At 39.3% G+C, this 19,595-nt stretch overlaps 1 protein-coding gene across 1 annotated transcript in view; it reads right to left on the bottom strand.

Moving 5' to 3' along the window:
* LOC125302613 (ATR interacting protein) overlaps nt 1–19,595 on the bottom strand; it is a 38,497-nt gene that overhangs the window by 13,555 nt on the left and 5,347 nt on the right. Inside the window, exons 7-10 of the mRNA XM_048255896.1 lie at nt 14,827–14,953; nt 1,458–2,156; nt 948–1,090; nt 770–861 (exon numbers count right to left, since the gene is read on the bottom strand). Of these exons, the coding sequence (XP_048111853.1) occupies nt 770–861; nt 948–1,090; nt 1,458–2,156; nt 14,827–14,953 (1,061 nt within the window). The remainder of the gene's footprint in view (nt 1–769; nt 862–947; nt 1,091–1,457; nt 2,157–14,826; nt 14,954–19,595) is intronic.

Below are 19,595 nucleotides of genomic sequence, written 5' to 3'. Positions count from 1 at the left end.
GCTCTTAAATTATTTCTAAACCAGTCTGCTAAAGTCTGTAGTGAAGTCTGTGTAGGGTTTTCCAGCTCCATTTCTTTTTACGAGACACCCTGCTCACTTGAGACCTCTGCCGGTTGTTGCAGCGTCACTGGAAAAATACAAATTAAAGTCGCGTGATGCCGCGCGCGGACCTGCGAGGGAAGCTGGCCAAGTCGAAGCACTGCCCACTGTATGTGATCCATAAATGGACACTTCCTTTGTATCAGCAACCAATCGGGAAAGTTCAAAGGCGAGTCTAGGCTGAGAATGGAATCTCATTGGCTGTCTTTCAAGGCTGTTTTCTCAAAATGAGTTTCCTCTCCCACTCTGAGCACGAAATCTCCACTTCAGAAGCACTTACATACACTTTGTTGATATATTATTTCTAGCCTGACTTGACATTTTATGCCTAAAAACATCGATTTTTTAAGGCTACTGACAGCATATGCTGATTTACAGGATAACAAAAGTAGATATCCATAAATCCCTCTAATGTTTTCGCAAATTAGTGCATATTTAATTTCATAATGCCTAATTTGCATATGTAAACATTAAATTACAGAAAACTTGTAATACATTTTTTTTCTCATATTAATGTAAGTAATCAACTGGGGAAGTTTCATAGTGATATCTGCTTGTTAAAAATGTTACCCTATTCACCTGTAGTGTCTCGCCTTCACTGTTAAAATTGCACATTCATCCCTAAAGGTACAAAATCATTGCGTCTTCCTGTAAATTAATGATTACATACCTCAATTTGCAGTTTAAACCAGTGATCATCTGTAGTGGTCTTATCTGGTCTGGACGTTGCATGCTGGAATATTTTGAGAAAAGGACAAGCATCTGAAAAGAGAAAGGTAAAGACCATAATTCCACCATTTCAATGACCATGTCCTGAGCAATTTTCTTTGCCATGATAAGCCACTTACATAGATGAGAACACAGTTTTTCTGCTATATCATCGCTGCTGACTAAGATGGTCAAAAGTCTCACAGATGGAAAGATGATGTTATATGTGGAGTCCAAAGACAGGCACTGTGCCAAGGTCTGACTTGCCAACAGACAGTCAAACCTAAAGAGGGTAAAAGTGTGAATAAAACATTAAGTTACAAGATCTATAAATATTGTGCACACCCCAACCAGAAATGCTGGCTTTTCACTTAGACATGCGTAAGTGAATATTTAATATTGATTCTGACATACTTTGATATTTTGTAAGCAATTTCTGACAATGATTCAAAACTGAATACTACCGGTAGTTAGCATGTAAGTAAGCTTTTAGCAGTGTCAACAAGGAGTGGTATTTGTAAGGTTTTGCAAGCCTTTTTTTTTTATTGTTAACTCGCTACAAAATTGTTCCATATGTTACTTCATTTTTTTTATTTCATCCTGTTTGGCAAAAAGCTTACAAGCAGTAGTCTGGCCAGTGTCATACTTACCTCTGGAGTTGTGTTTCATCAGCTCGTTGTGCCAGCAAGCTCAGTGTCGCCAAACTGCCTATTACGAGTGCTTGCTTTTGTGTGGTGTTACAGCTGTAGGTCGGATCTGCTAGCTGAACCAACCGCTTGAACAGAGGAGGCTGTAGAACTTTCTGGTCTTCTCTCTGCCTCTCTGACACTCCGCTTTCTTTGGATGTACCTGGCTGTTGGTTGATTGGCCCAGCACTAGATTGTTCAATTTCTTCCATTTCAAGAGTGACCTCTTGTGATGGCTGGGACAGCAGAGTCTGCACAGCCTCATCACTCTGAGATACAATGAGGCGAATTGCTTTCAGAGAGGCCAGGGCGATATCCTCTTGGCTGTCCAGGGTCTCCCCCATGTTGGAAGACAGGGTGCTCACAGAAGAGCCTGACAGGGAAATGCCACGCAAAGGATTCTTCACTGAGCTGTCCATAGTCTCCAGTGTCTGGCAAAAGAGACTAATATGGTGCTCCAGTAATGGCAGCAGGTGCACTGCACCTGGGCAGCTCCTCGGTGAGACTAAATGATCCCCTGGGTGTGTAGGATAACCCAAGGCCAATGAACTCAGGCCAGACATGGCCAGACTCTGTAGGTGACTGAAGTGAGCATGAAATCTGGGTAGAACACGTGCGTCTGTAGAGGAGGCGGAGGAACCGTTGGAACTGCACAAAGACCCTCTAAAAATGCAGACAGGAAGTGGACAGAAAGCACAAGTTTATTGCAAAGCATTATCTGAGCAATCACTAATGTTTAAGGACTTTGGTTAATTAAACACATACAAACAGTACAGTTTAAAAAAAAAACTAACAGGTTTTGGAGAGTTTTGTAATCCTTTTCACAGCAAGATCTATTTTAGGGCACCAACCTAGGCTTAAAACACACCACAATTACCCTTTCCAATCACGTATATTAAAATATGTAAGGGTGTAACGGTACACAACAAATTACGGTTCGGTGTGTTCATTTTCGGTACAGTAATTTTCAGTACAGTACAGTAACAGTACAGTAACCTTTTAATACCTTTTTTAATACCTTCACAATATTGTTTAATACCAACACGACTTTGAGCTGCAACTAGCGGCAACCTTTCGAAATTCAGTGTTGGGGGTAACTAATTATAAAGTAACAGATTACGGTCATTTTTGTTACTTAACTTTCTGAGTAAGAAAGTGTAGCAATGCTTACAATTCAAATAAAGTATCTATTATTACAGTTACTGGATACTTTTTTCATTTTTTGCTTCAATAAAAACACTGGCCTATACACAATTATTTGTTATTTAATCCTAACCCAAGATAAAAAAGTTATTTCATTGTTATGTGTAGGAAGAGCACACACCACTTCTCCAGCACTACACTCTTTCTTTCACTATCATTCTATCTCAATCAAGACAAAATGACAAATGAAAATCAGAAAAGGTATACTGGACTTTCTTCTAAAAAGGCCCACGACCATACGCAGTACACACACACACACAAACCCTTGCTGTCTCATATACATTTGCCAGTCAAGGTATCACATTCAAAAATAGGCTGTCACATTTTACAAAAATACTAATTATTAATTGGGTGCTGCTGGAGAATGTGGGCCCCATGTGATGAAATACTTTTGGGCCCTGTGCTCCCTGTGAAAAAATTTGAAAAATAACCCCTTAAATGGTGACTTCTGGAGAATTTTGTGGAAACTAATTGACAAACTGACTTTATAATATAATATATGTTATGTATTGATAGCATATTACAATACAGCCTATCCAAACCTACACAGGTTCTTATATTCAACTAATTTTAAGCAAGTCTATTGGGACTTTGATCTCATCACATACTACATCAAGGGAGTAACCCTATAGCTCCAGAGCAAGCTTTGAATAATGTAAAGGTAACACCTGTTAAACTAACCTTAACATGACATTTACTGAGGGTAGAAAATGTTAAATCTTATAGCCTAAACCTTATCTTATAGCCTAAACAAAGCAACACTGTCAGGCCTATGTTTAACCTCTATTCTGTAGTCAAGGCAGGGGGTAGCTCATTGCAAATAACCCCTTATAATATGTGCATATGTTTACATGTTATATTCTTGTTTTTTTCCCCTTTCATTTAATTATATGTTTGTTTGAATGAAAAGGCCTTCTGCCTTTATGGGGACTTTTAATTTGAAAATGGGTTATTGTGATACTGTATGTAGGCTAGGCCTAGTTTAGGCTATGTCTGCTGCTCTTACAGCCTGGGTCATTGAAAACGCGATGGCGTAAATGATTACTTTTTTGGATGACAATGACAGCTGGTAGCGTAGACATACTGATAGCTTCAATGACGCATATTTTCACGTGGAGACAGTAGCCCTACGTGGCCGATGAGCCAGGCAGTCGACTCTTCCACCTCTGATTACGTCCGCCCATTCTTGTTTGCTGGCTAGTAGACTCCAGAGCGGTAGAAAAACGGCTCTGGTAGACTCCATATGTGACCTGACGATATTCACTCCCATCCAGGGGCATTTTTTGTCTTTTTACAGACGTGGCAATAAGCCTCTTGGCTGTTGCCAACTAGCCTGAGCCAGTATTTGAATCTCGAGTCCTCTAACCAAATGTCCGAAAAAATAAAAATTTCCCATGACATCGTCAATGGTAGCGAACTTTTGGCAACAAGTTTAAGCAGTAAGCCAGCCGTATATCCAGTTTGAGCATAGAGTTTGAGGGGGCACTAAAAGTTTTTACCGCAAATGCACACTGACATATCGCTCAGGTCCTACTCGCACATTAATATAATATAAATAAATTCACGAGAATTTTAGGAGATAGGCCTGCACTTAACACAAATGGAAAACATCATAGTTAGTGGTTCGAAAATGTAATACCTCATCAGATGACGTTTATTACTTTTTAATACTTTTAAATGGCCTTAAATTTGGCTAATTTCATTTACTACCTTTTAATACTTTTTCCAACCCCGCGGACACCCTGAGTAAGCCTAACAGGTACTGTTAACCTAAATTTCACTGACAATATTTTTGATGCGCAATAGGAATAGTATTTTGAAAAGGTGTCATGTTTTTTTGATAATTGACTAAACTGGTCTGCTACTTAATATGTTTGTGTAGGAACTCAAATTTGAAAGATGGTCAGCAAGCAAAAAAGTCTACTGTTGAAGACCGCATTTGGTACATTCAGTACTCATCTGTACTGAACCTAACAAATCCTGACAAAAATGTTGATTTGATGTTGATGGAATAAAAGAAGCATTGGATCACTCTTCTCCAAACACTCACAGCTCATCATTATAAGGGCACACCTGGGCAAAGAATTTAGCTTTCACTGAATTTTGCTTTTGATCCAGGGACATGGCCTGAGATTGCCATAAAAAAGAATCATTAAATCCCAATGATGCCATGTCCATTTCAATTGTGGGGGGTGATAAATTATTATTTTGGAATATTTCAACCAGGGGGACCTGGTGACCTTCTCAACGTAAACGGTAACACTAAAGCAAGAGGCTACACTCAGATTCTGGAGAAAAAGATCTGGCAGTATGCCTAGAGATCTGGCCCAATGGGCGGCATTTGACCATTAAACCATACAATGATCCAAAACATACAGCCAAACAAGGCAAAAATAGTTTACCGAGAACAATGTCAACATTTTAGTGGCACAGCCAGAGTCCAGACCTCAATCCATTAAAAAAGTCAGCAAGGCCAAAGTGATGGCAAATAATCGTTCCTGCTTCAAAACCCAGATTGCTGATAAAAAGGTGCGGTCTGCAATCATTGTCGAGACATGGAAAGGCTTGGTAGGTATTAGTAGAACCATTTTGAGAGCTTTGATGGCAAATAAAGATGTTTCCATGTATTATTTAAAAAGGGTATGAATAATTTTGGATGTGTCATTTTTCATAAAAATGTTAAAAAAGATAAGAATGCTTGTTTGTTTTATTCCATGTTTCTACCACATTGTCTTACAACCTTTTGGCATATGGCAGTGTCATTTGCAGTCAGAACAAACATCAACGTCAAGAGAAAAAACAACATCGTACTCGGTTGTCATTGGCAAGCAGTTACTGCACAGACACCATCGATTTTGCCCTACTCTCGCTTCCTCACCTATCTGATTGTCTTCATTTTCATTTAAATCTCGAGTACCGTTTTCCGCGAGAACCCGTGCACTCGGGATCAAACTGAAAAGGCTGAACAGGTGTTCATCTCACTGTAGCCTAGGCTTACTGTAAAGACCTAGCCGGTTCAACCAAATCTCGTCACTAACCAGAAAGCATTGAGACTAGGGTTGTCACATCTGATTTGTGAAAATCCAGGACATTGCCTGCCTGCCTGCCTGCCTGCCCCCCCCCCCCCAAAAACAACAACAAAACAGTTATAAACAAAATATTAAGAAATTCTGCAAATTTTATGCTGTTTAACTTTAAGGTTGTTCAGCTTAAACAGTTCTCATAAAGCACTTTCACCAGCATACACTCTAGCCTTGTTTGTTTGTGCCACATTGGTAACACAATATTAACAATGCTATATATAATACCAGGGTTTCCCGCAGCACTTTGCAGTCAAGGCGGCCGCCTTGACAAAACAGGCCTGCCGTCTTCAAAAAAAAACTAGTCCACCGTGTTACTCTGTCCTGTTTTCATTCCAAACCGTGACCAACGCCAGTCTCCCTTCTCCGCAGAACGCATTAAAAAAATAATAAGAAACGTGCCATGAATCGAAAAATAATCAGTTTTTATAATCTTTACATTTTTTGATATGCCTCCGAATCAGAGCTAGTGAACGGAGCTGAGCGGTGCAAATATCCCGCTCCTCGCTCTCAAGAATCAGTAAAAATCACGAACAGCCACAGCTCCGTTTAATTGTCAGGTGTGATGAAATGCGTTCATATTCCACTTTTTATGTCATAAACGTTTCAGGCCTATGGAAAGGTTTTGTGGTATGATTTTCCAATGGTCAAGTTGTTGCTTCAGTTGGTGTTTTAATTTATGCGACGCACTGATTCTGGGTTCATCAGTTTTGTGCAAGTTTAAAATGTTTAGCCGATTGCGTAATTTGTCATTTTCGTCCTATAAGTTCCACTTTTCATGTCATGAATATAACATGCCTATGATAAGGCTTTGCAGTTGTCCAATATGGTCAATCTATTGTCTCAATTGTGTTTCATGTGATGCGCAAAAGCTACATTAATGCACAATGCATGAATGTAGCTTCTGGTCCAGTTGACAATGTTTCTCAAGAATTTGTCAGCTGTGATCAAATGCGTTCAATAAATTCCTCTTTTATGTCATAAATATAACATGCCTATGATTAATGCTTGTATGGTGTATCTAATCTAGGCCTCTCTTATGTTCAATCAAATTCGCTTTGCCCACGCGTTTTTTCTGTGCCCACCCATTTGAACATTTCTGGCTACGCTACTGTTAGAAAGGAAACTGATAAGTCATACAAGTGTAGGCTACTATTCCTACAAAACTAGATATTAACAATGTAGCGCAAGAATAACCATGTGGTGACACAGTTTCAGTGAGTAAAGATTCATTTTGTAATCTAAGAGGACACATTTAGCAGAAACATGAGAGTGTGCTACGGAGAGCAAAGAAAAACGTGAGCAATTTGAATATGTTTCATATCAAGTAGAAGGCTAAAACTGGGATGCTAAGCCTGTATTCTTTAGGCAATTAATCCCACTGATCCCTTTAGTTTTAGGCTTATGTGTATTAACGTTGCCAAGCGTGTTTGTTGTTGCACTATCGGTGTTGCATCTTTTAAAATAAATGTTCTGAGTGAAATTGCCGTTGCTTTTAGTTCTTTGGGATTGAAGTTTTCTGTTTAAGGTGACAATTCGGTTTGTAGATTATTTCTCCCTCTTTTAAATTGGAGGGAGCATGGAGTGATTTCACTGCAGTGGGATGATTTTTAAGTGAATCAGGGAGTGAAATTGAGCGGAGCGACCTGACGCGAATTTGAGCGGAGATGGTGAGCGTAAACGAAGGAAAGCCCTCTAATCGGACGGGCAAGACTGACAAATAGACGGGCCTAGGCCCGTCCAGGCCCACCCGTGGCTACGCGTATGCTTTCTAAATTATTTAGCTAACTCCATCCCCATCAACGAACTTAGGCTACTATGCCTTGGTTTTATTAGGAAGACATGAATTCTGGGTGGGTTTGGGCAAGCCTCAGACTCGTGTGAGCGGTATCGGAACAGAACAGAGCGGCCACTCCGGCCTCTAAATTAAAAAGCGCTCCGCGCTCAAATTCCATCCATATTACACAAAACTATAAAATAATCTAAACTTCATTCACTCTCGGTGTATACAGGGCTCTACACTAACATTTTTTTTCAGGAGCACTTGTGCGCCCAAGTTAAAAAATTTAGGAGCACAGACAAAAATTTGGGCGCACAGTCAGTTCTGTACTTAACTTACACATAATCTAACATTATACTGCAGCTAACAGTTAAACATGCCAGTGCACCAATTCTTGAATATTAAGAATGACTGACAACATTTAGGCTACAGGAAACAGGATTTTAAAGATCAGTGCCTACTTTATTTTCAGTCTGTTCTATTTTCCTACATTTTGTTAATGTAAAATAATATAATACATTGCCATATTTGCATTTAGCCTGTATATCAAGTATCCTGCCAAATGTAGGCCAATTTATTTATTTGTGAATCCATCAATAGCTAAACCAAATATGCCCATGGTGACCTATCTGACTGCATACTGCCTAATACTACTACTAAAACAGTCCATTTTCTCTTCCACAAAACCCAACATAGGCTAATCAAGGATATATGTTTTATACTTTTAGTTTTTATTTGAAATATCTGCATTGGTAGGGGCAGTAGGCAAACGTTAGGCCTACTTTCGTTTTGCACTTCAGCTTGTATTCGGTGTAAACAAACAAGCATGCGTGGAAGCCTGGATTTGTCAGTATCGTTCTACCTTTGAATAAAATGGGAGTATTACGGGAGGCTACTTTTGTGCCGGTTCGCTATAGCTATATTTTGCATATTGCAGCCAATACGTCAACTGGGCTAAAAGGCATGTTAGGTTACCTTTCCTTCTCTCACTGCATTCTCAGAATCTCATCCCATCTTGGCTGGCTAGTCTAACTTTCCGCTTTTTCTGCGCGCTCTTGGATTTGATAGATGCGACTACTAGCGAGTCACAACGCGAAACTGCTAACGTTGATGGGAGGTGTAGTTTTTATGCTGCATTCGCGACGTGATTCTATGGTTTGCACCAGTAATGTTTCTCGATGTTGCGGTGTATTTTGTAGACAAACATTGACATGGTTAGAAGTCATTCACACCAGTGCGCCTAAACATTTTTTTGCACTCGCACGGCATCATTTTTACTCGCATGTGCGAGTGAAATGGGCGCACTGTAGAGCCCTGGTATAGATCAGGACAGACTTGCGGAATAGGCTTCAGGGCAACAGTCTGGCCTGCATGAAGATAGGCATTAATGGTCCAATAGTAAAACAGTGCAATTACCTAAGGGCCTTTGAAATGTTCTTTTTAAAGCCAATGAGGATGGTTTGTAGTGACTGATCACATTTGCACATTTTCTTGTTTTGCACTTTCTTTTGCATTTGTTCTATAGTTTGTAATAGTCTTTGTTAAAATTGCACAAATTACATACATATTTTAAAATATTTGTATACTGTTGTTTGTTTGGTGTTATTACTTTGTTAACTGTTTTTATTACTTTGTTAACTGCTTTTGAGAAGTTGGTTATTTATTTAACATGTAGTGTTTCATAAATAATTGTTAAATGTACGGAGTCTGTAGGCTACTGTATCACACAAACAAGACGCCAGCACCCACATCCCCACCGGTCGGACCGACACCATAACCCCCCACCCCGGTCGGACGGCAACCGATACCAGACCCCCTCCCCTCCAACTTTGATAAAGTCAGAATATGCTGTGTGACATGTAAACAATAATATGAATGGAAGATTTTATTAACAACTTGTGTAAACACCATATTCATAATATTGTGTTCAATTATGGACACGGTCAATACTCGGAATATTGATGTCCGTGTAAACGTTTTGTGACAGATGAGGCAGTGAAGTCTCCTCTATTTAGGCTACCTGCACAAAACACACCCAAGCACCCTTGCTTTTCTTATTAGGAAAATGGTGGACAATACATATTGTCCTGACAGGCTGGAATTAGTGCAAGCAGCACAAACACAATGATTAATCATTATGACTTTTCAAAAAATCAACGAACTCCAACTCTCACCACTGCTTAAGTCTAGTATCTACACCTACAATGACAGCAAAGCTCAAGCACCAATTTAAGATTTAAGTTTACCTTCTCCTATGTAATATGATGCGTTTTTGGCCGGGACAGGCATATTTAGGAGCCTGCTTAAAATGTGTAGGCCTACACTTTCTTCTGAATTAGGCTACTGTCCGTAGGTTTTGTAAAGCATATCAATTCCTATATATTAGGGCTGTCATCGTTAACGCGTTCATCGCGATGCAATTAAGGACCAAGCATAATGCGTTAATTTTTTTTTTTTTTAAATCGCGTGCCGCCAAAGATTTTTTATTTTACACAGTCACTTGTTCTGTTATCAATGATGCTCTTTGGCTGCTACTATTTTGACCCTTTGATGCACCGTTTCTTGTCCTCAAACCAAGGCTTAAAATTCATTTTTTAAAATGGGGGGGGAATTCCCCCCTTAGGTTATTCATGTAGGGGGGATTTACACAATTTGGGGGGGAGGCGGGGGTCGATTCTGATACCAAGTCAAGAATTGCGATTTCGATACTTCTTCGATACTTTTTTAAAATGTGTTTGATTTTGGGGCCCCCACCACCCTGACAGTCATATATACTGTAGTGGGATCATTCACAACAGTGGACATCCTAGATTCTGCTTGACTCTCTCCACACACACAAAAACACACTGAAAATGATTGCTTATGTGATTTGTTTCTATTTCATATATTTTTAAATTCATATAGAGTCTATTCAGTTAATAATGTATTTTTTAATGTATAGCAATTTACGAATAATTACTAGTAGCTAAACATATTTTGTAATTTGAATGCTTCATATTGACGTTTAATTGACGTTTAAATGTTATCTTTAAGGTGGTGTGTAGGTCTAATTGGGTGCACATTGGTGATGAGTAGGTGTAATTGAGTGCCTGCCACTTACTCACTTATACGTGAGAGTAATTAGCCTCCCTTCAGCCTGACGGTTTTAGGCTAGTCGCTAGTGAATAAATGTTGTGCATAGTGCATAAGGATATGTGGATGCAATTCATTATGTTTTCTATGTCATTAGATAAAATAAATGTTCAAAAAACGAACAAAGTCGAAGACAATCTTTCTGGGATCAAGTGTTGACGTGACCTGAGCTAGCAGGATAGTTACCAAGGAGCTCTTTCCAGATGTAAAAGTTTGCCATGGTTGCGTAGCCTATTTGTGTAAGCGCAAAGTGGTTCTCTCTCTCCCCGTGTGTGTGTCTGCGTCTGCATGAGGCTATGTTCAATTCAACTCGGTAGTTGATCCGTCCAGTCAATAGCACCTCATTCACGCCACTTCATGATTATATTAACGTCATTAGACAGGTTGTAAAAGTGTATGCGGGAATTTCTCGCATTATGATGGCTAGAGTTGCGGGACTTGAACAAATTATGCGCAATAGCCGCAGTGAAATTTAAGCCCTGCAAACTGCCACAGACACTTCCTAATAGGTTTCTGCCTGTCTTTCTCCTGTAGTCATGAAGATAATAAACACCAACGCAGTTCTGAACTCCCGGTCGGCTGAATGGACGTTTTACTTTTCTTTTTTTTTTTTAACTCCCTGTCAGCTCAGTCGACATGGAATTAAAATATCACCGAAACACCTCAAGTTTAAGATATAATCTACGACATGGGTCAGCAACAGGCGGCCAAAGCTGGCCCGCCAACGAAATTATTTGGCCCAGCCAAATTATTCTGACAGTCAATTTTTTTTTTAATCTTTTATTTTACAATATTGATTTACAAATAGTCTGTTCACCAAACAGACCGCGGGTGGGTGTTTAAACAAATATGAGAAAGAACACCAGAGCGCACTGCTAGCCTACTCTGTGCATAGCCCTCTGCCAGCGCTTCAATATTGCGCTTTTGTACCTCTGTTTGGAGCAGATAGGCCACCTTGAAGGTGCCGCTCCATTTCGTAGTGAGGTATGATATAACAGTGACAGCGTTGTTGCATATCAGATACATGGACTTTGCATTTGTTGAAACTGGGTAAGATGAACGCAATGTTTTCTTTCCATTCCTCTTTATAGGCCCAGCTATTTTTCTCCCAGCTAACTCACTCCTCACTCTGCATGCTAATATTTCTTGTAGGCAAACAATAAACATTGTAACATTGTCAGGAAATGGGTCAACCAAGTAGCCTATTTAAGAATAAAAGTAAGATAGACTATGTCCAAAGAAGAAATTAGAATAAGTCAGGCTCCAAACTGTCCATCAATGACAAAACTATTGTAGCCTAATGCCTAGTGTAGTAGTGCCCACATTTACTATTCATAATATTGAAAGGGGAGATAAAACAGAGTTCATCAAGAGAAATGAATTACTCAAGTATACCATCAATGGGCCCATACATTGTTTATTTTTTTCACAAGTTATTTTTATCCATTCTCTTGTTGGATGCGTGTATGGACTAACAGGTGGGATGGGAGTGGAAATGCATGGATTCCAGTTTCTTCCAGTAGCAGCAACTGGAATCCATGCATTTCCACAGAATTATTTTTGGAATCTGATCCCTTATCATACCTGTTCATTCTTACTCGTCGCTCAACTTATCGTGACTAAATTCAAGATGGCTGCAAACGCTAAACTTCATGAAGATACTGTCTGTATAAATCGTCTTGTTGGCCATGATTCCGGCCATGATTCCTATCTCAAGTTGTTGCCACCCTGTGGTGTAATCAGCTGTAGTAAAACATAATTGAATATCCAGATATGCTTTTAGTATGCTTTTACTAGGCTTTTAATGCTACCTGGGATTCTGAAATAATCAAAGGCCTCCCACAACAGACTATGCGGCACAGACCCAAAAGCATTAGCCAAATCCAAGAACACAACGTGCAGGTCTCTCTTCTCACGCTTTGCTAATTGAATTTGGTGCCAAATCATGCTGGTATGCTCTAAGCACCCGGAGAAGCCAGGAATTCCAGCTTTTTGCACCGTGGTATCAATTAGTTTATTCCTTTCAAGGTAATTTGTCAGTCTCCGTGCCACTACACTGAAGAAAACCTTCCCTTCAACATTTAGTCGACTAATTGGCCTAAATTGATTAATCTCCACTGCGTCCTTTTCTTTGGGAATAAATATTCCCCCAGCCCTCCGCCAAGCCTTGGGAATACCTTGCTTTTTCCAAACTTCATTAATTGCCATAGAAATCTTAAAACATCTGGTGCACTCTTATACAACCGGTAGGGCACTCCATCAGGTCCCGGGGCTGAAGAGGCCCTTGCACGTTTTATTACTTCTTGCACCTCTTTCCACCTTGGTGGACTATCGTCGCATTGGCTACTTAATTCACCAATAGGTGGGATATCCGCAGGAAGTGCCATCTCTCTGAACCTCTCCCTATCTTTGTGCACTCCCTCTAAATACTCCTCAAGCTTCTGCTTAGGTTCCAAAAGACTACCACTCTTCTGCATTACGAATAAAGACTTAACAAACTTAAATGGGTCTTTATAGAATGCTAGTCGAGCTCGTGATTTCTTCTTCCTATTTTTCCTAATATTTTCAGAAGCCTAATGTTTTCTCTCCATATAATACTGTGTAGGGAAAAAACGTGACTGTTTAACTCATCAATGCCACTTGAACAAAGTAGCCGCACAAAATAAACATTAGGCGTGAGTGTGACAATGCGACCCCCTAGCGATTATGTGACTTGCTCTGCTGCAGGCAGGGGCTTCTCATATGCATGCACCTCCTGATTTAGTGGATGTGTGGGGTTTCAATGCGTGATTGAGTGTTTTTTCCCCTAAGTAATTTAAATACGATAATGTCAATTTGCCCATTGTTTAAACAACAATCACAATATTATTGTAGACTATATATATCGCACACCCCAATTGCAGACATGTTTGCACAAGATAAACTTACTAGGTCTATTAGATCTACTGAAGCTGGTCTGCTGGTAGTGACCAGAGTCAAAACTAAACTGGGTGAAATTACATTTAGCCATTATGGAGCCCACTGCTGGAACTAACGCTCAATGGAAATCGGATCTGCCCAAACAGTAGCTCGTTTTAAAAAGAAATAAAAACTGCATTATGTTCTATTGCCTTTGATTAACCTGGCGATGTTTGGTTTAGGAGTTATAAAGTGATGGTTTTTGTTGCATTTTGAGTTATTTATTTAATTTAATGTTTCTAGTTCATTCTTTCTATTTTATTTGATTTTTGGTCACTTTTTGTATATATATGTTATATATTTACAATGTCTCATTTAAAAATATGATGCAATCGACTGTAATCACAAGTGTTTCAGGAGTGGATGTATGATTTAGTACAATGGTTTTCAAACTGGGTCACAAAGACATTGCAAGTGGGGCATGTGGCCACGGATCTCGCACTTGCAAAATGCAAGGGATGGGAATCAGCCTACTGTTGCACCAACAATAACAGTTCAAAGTTGTAGCACATTATCATGGACACAATGGCATTCAACGTGTAGTACATTTTATACATATGACACTAGATAATTCAGTGTATACATTAAAAAAACAATTAACTGTCTGCCTTCACTTTTGAATGAAAATCCGCTGCCATAGACAGCAGTCATTATTTCAGAGGTGCGTAGACGAAAATAATGATTGGGAAATCCCATTCAAATCAATGGAGCGTTCTAATTGCATTGTGAAGAGCCATATAATAAAGTTAGGGATAATGTATAGAACGCCGGTCATTATTTGAAAAATAAGTCCCGACAGGGAGCACCGGACTCCAACGCCAGCGGAGGGGTCTTGCTTCGTCCTGAAGGGACTTATTTTCCCAATAATGACCGGTGTTCTATACCTTATCCCGCTTATTATTCGGCTACTTCCCAAAACGAAAAACTAAACTCCACGTTATGTCTCTTTACATTTATTTGTTACCGTTTCGAGAACCAAATAGTTTGCAACACACACTGAACTTGAATCAAACTTTCTTTAGACAGCTGATCAACCGTCTGCCTTCACTTTTGAATAAAAATCAGGGAAATCTTTGGGAAAATCCCATTCAAGTCAATGGAGCGTTCTACTTGCATTGTGAAGAGCCGTATAATAAATAACATTAATGGTTCTAGAGTAAATGAGCAAAGACATACGTACGAGCAGATGTAACTGTGCTGAGAAAGGAGTCCGGATAGTGAGTCAGGGCTGATACACAGCAGATGACATAGGCCGAGGGAGCTGGGGTCCAATGGATGTTGCAATAACAAATTTAGCAACACTGACCCTGCATTAGGACAGAGAGGATCAGTCAGGTTGGCCACCAGAGTGCATGATGGTCCGGGACAAAATTATTTCAAAAGGGCCCCACCCTGACCCCAATTAATGTAAGATGCTTGACAACAGGCTTGAGGACATTCCAGTGTTTCCCACAGATGACTCCCAGGACGGGCCCAGCCCCAACATGCAACCAACATGATTAACCTAGCAACCAGCATAGCAACCACCATAACTACCCTAGCAACAGCCTAGCAACTTCCACAGTGACAACCTAGCAACCAATATAGCAACAAATGAGATTAACGTAGCAACCCTCATAGCAACTGCTTTATTTAGCATTGCAACAACCATGTCTACCTAAGCATTGTACCTATCATTACCTCTACATTATCTGTTTTAACACTGTGTGATATTTTACACTATATGTTTTGCATTTTCATGCACTGGTAATTCCTTGGAACTACATTTCTAGTTAGGGTTGTAACTGTTTCTACCCCCTTGCCCTTCCAGTGAAACAGATGTTTTCAAAGCATCGTTTTGCTTGCTTGCAGGCGACCCTTAGTTAAGATGGTTAAGATGGTTGTTGTGAGAGCACGGTTCAGTGGCGCCTGTATAGGCCTACGGCCGTACGCACTGTGCGTACTGGCCTCAGGCTACTCAGCTACGAGTAGAGAAATAATTTCCCCTGTTTGTGTATTCACTCCAAGTTGGCTTACCATAGCTTCCCAACTCTGCACTGTAGCCCATAAACTGCATGACAGGCTGTTTATATTTTTCTCTAAAATAACCAAATGCATTTGTTCAACTTTATGAGGAAGAATGACTTGGAACGCACATATTTTGTTTGCGCAGGAGAGAGAATAAAAGCGCACAGGGCATCGATTACAGAACTTTAGCCTTTTTAGGGATGTATAAAGTTGACCAAATTAATATAGGCTGTTTTTCGGCGTGAAGTACTGTGTTGGCTATTATTAGCTAAACAATGTTGCTATAGCGAAACAGACTAGCTAGCTAGCTAGCTAGCTAGATAGATAGATAGATAGATAGATAGATAGATAGATAGATAGATAGATAGATAGATAGATAGATAGATAGATAGATAGATAGATAGATAGATAGATAGATAGATAGATAGATAGATAGATAGATAGATAGATAGATAGACAGATAGATACTTTATTGATCCCCAAGGGTCCCCCAATGTTGACATTTTCCCGTATTTTGGGTTAGTTTTAGTTAGTTAGTTTTAGTTTTTTTAATCAATGGGGCAGCAGGTCTGGTGGTAGAAAAAAAAAGAATGGAATAATACTCTGTCATTAATTAATCTAAATTAATCGCATATATAATATTTCCTGCAAAAGTTTTTTTTATTTAATTTTAAATATTTAAATTCAAAAGATTCATTGAATAATCAGCATTAGTGACATTAAAGTTCAAAAACTCTTTTATTATTATTTTCACTGTTCAAATAATGGCCATAATAATCTATGATATGACCTAATATGCTGAGGAAATAAATTCAACAGTGCTTCGGGAAGAAGTTTTTTTTTCACATAAAAGGCATTTCAGGCCACAGATATAACCTAGGGGACACAATGAAAATAAATTAACACACCCCTCAATGTCAACACTTATTTCTTTGCATTGATGTGCTTACTATAGAGTTGACTTAACTCGTGATATGCAAATTCCTTGCTGCAGACATTGCAGAGGACTTTATTTTCAACACTTAATTTTTATCAACACCATCAGGCCATTTTTTAAAAGTAAATGTTCCAATCAATGATCCAGGCAGCACGTTTTCTTCTCTCTCTGTCTAATTTTTACTGACTAGAATGGCTCGGGGTCAAAGGTCATACGGAATCGATTAATCTGCACTAATTTTTTTTAATCAGTTATTTATTCTCAAATTAATTAATCTAAATTAATCAGTTATTTTGACAGCCCTAGTTATGAGAGTATTAAAATATGAGATATTTTACAGGAAAATATTAATACGGGAAGACAGCGGGACAGAAAGTTAAAATATGTGAGAAGGGAAGGGAAACCCGGAAGGTTGACAGACATAGCTTTTGCACTCTTACAGATTTGCTTTTTGCTCTGTTCATGATTATAGGCTGCAAAGATTACAGTATCCCAATTAAAGAGACGGGTCTCAGCAATTGGTGCGCTATCCGGAATTGAGTAGGCTATTTAGTCAAGCTTGTTTGCGCGCTAATTATCAAGAACGAAGTTAGTAGATTAAGTGGCAAGGGCTGCATAAGAAAGGTGGGGGAGGATTGGGATTGGGGGGGGGACCAACAAGGAGCACCTAAGAGCAATTATAAGGTAAATTCACTAATGTATCCCGAGCATAGGCCTATGTGTCATTTTCGCAAAGGAATTCAAAAAGGCCAGCTGGGGAATGTGAATTTGAGAGTGACAAAACTCACTTCAGCAAATCTTTCAATTACCTGTGAGGGCAGAAGTAGAGTAGCCTAACCGCTGTGGTTTTTTACCTCTAGTCTATAAGCAGAGATCCACTTTAGCATGGGCTGTGTGTTTATGAACCTACATTTTCATTTTTGAAGCCCTGAATCGTTCATCAAGTATATTGCTTCGGCAGGCTATGCATAGCCTAGGCCCTATTTTGCGTAATGAAAGAGAGGGAGAGACTATAAAGCCCGCCCTAACAAACAACTGATTGGTAGGTCTGCAAAAATAGCACAGAGAGAGGCCCATCACTATGATTTGCCTGTCATTTTCTCTCACTATGTTTCGTCACTTTCTCAATCCAGCATGTAGCCTAGGCTAATTGATTTTCCACAATAACAAATCCTACGGGCATATTTTTATGTGAAAATGCGTGCCCGATGTGCAAAATGCATACAGGTTGGCAGGTCTGTTGCTGTCGGTGGCCATTAATGGGTGCCCAGGTTGGCAATCAGTCAGGCAATCAACCAGGCAATCAGTTATTCCTATTATTATACTTATCTTTAATAGAATAATTACAACTCCTCTCCTCTGAAACCCTCCCTCTCTATGTTCCAGCTTCTCTCCTCCTGGCCCAACAGCAAGCCAGCCTTATACATATACACACACACACGCACACACTCACTCACTCACCACTCACTCACTCACTCACTTTAATTTCTACTAATAATGTAAGTAATTACTAATAATGTAAATGAAAAAGGTGAAAGAAATACATGAATAATCCTGTCCAGTTCAAGTACTGCAATAATCATGCTTTGTAAAATGACATTTTGTTTTCACAGCAGATGCCTGTTGATGGTTATGTCATATTTGTAGGCTAACTCTCAATCTGTTAATTTCTTACAACAAAATTCACTAGAAGCCACCATTTAAGGAGTAATTTTTTCAAAATCTTTTCTTTTTCGGGGTAAGCTTCCTACAATTAACAGCACCGCTGCTGGAAAAATGTCTAGGGGAAACGCTGCAGTATATCGACTACGCTAATCATGCAGGATAAGTGTAACAGTAGTTAACTTTCTTGACTCCTGTTTGCTCAATCCAGATGTAACTCAAGATGACTTGTCCCCAGGATATTAGTAGGCTCTTAGTTTGAAATGTCACAATATTTACAATAGGTCCATTTCCAAGCTTTATTCTGACTGAGTGCTACTGACTGATGGACAGCTAACACAGCTATAAGCAGGCCAGGTGTCACAAGTAGAATTTGTCAATAAAATGCCCTGATTCTACTGTAATCAGGGCATTCATAAGCCAAGCATATGCCTACTGCACATTGTGTAACCAATAGCCTAGTAAAGCAACAGTGGGCCTAATACCGGCATTATTTGTTCAGTCATTAATAAATGTCTAAAGTTTTTATTTGTAATCTTTAAACAGGGTTCTTGCAGGTTTCAGTAAGTCAAATTTAAGATCTTTTTAAGACATTAGACCATAAAGATTGAAATTTAAGACCTACACAACGCATTCTCAAAGAAATATTCAAATCAAAGAAATTCTGAAAAAATAATTTCATTTCAATGAATTCAGTCATTGAAAAAGCATTAATTTAATTTACTGATAAAGCAATCACATTAGTAACCTTCCACACCCAACAACGTCTACAAACCAATTGATTTTGACATTGCTCACTTGTATAGTCAAGGAAAAACATCCGTGTCACGTTCCAAATGGCCAAAATCTTAGGCCAAAAAAAAAATATGCTAAAAAAAACTTGGCCTCAAATAATAACAATAAATTTAATCTCATATTTATTTACATTACAAAACAGAGAAGGACGTCTTCGCGATTACTGAATCAGGAAACATCACTTAAAAGAGATCCCTAATCTCACTATTGCTATTAAATGAGTGGTGTTTAGTCACTGTGTGTAGTAGGTCGTTCGACGGAGGTGCGATGATATTGCGCTGGAGACCAGAGGGACCAGGCATTGAGGAGGACGTCGTCTCTAATTTAAAAAAAAAAATTGTGCAAAGTTTTGCAGGGGAGATGCGGAGACGCAGGCAGGTATTGCATTTATAAAGGGATTTGTAGTTTTACCACCGCATACGTACCAACACCAATATCCCCCAGAAAGAACTACAACACACCGAACCAATGTTCTGAGGGAAGCGTTCTGCTGGTCAGCAAAGACTCTAGAGCTCCGCTTTGTAGGCTACGACTAGATACTTTTTTGC

The sequence above is a fragment of the Alosa alosa genome, chromosome 10, assembly GCF_017589495.1.
Source record: "Alosa alosa isolate M-15738 ecotype Scorff River chromosome 10, AALO_Geno_1.1, whole genome shotgun sequence".
NCBI classification, from domain to species: Eukaryota; Metazoa; Chordata; class Actinopteri; order Clupeiformes; family Clupeidae; genus Alosa; species Alosa alosa.
Note: the sequence above shows the minus strand (reverse complement) of the source record. Positions and strands in the feature narration are given on the sequence as shown.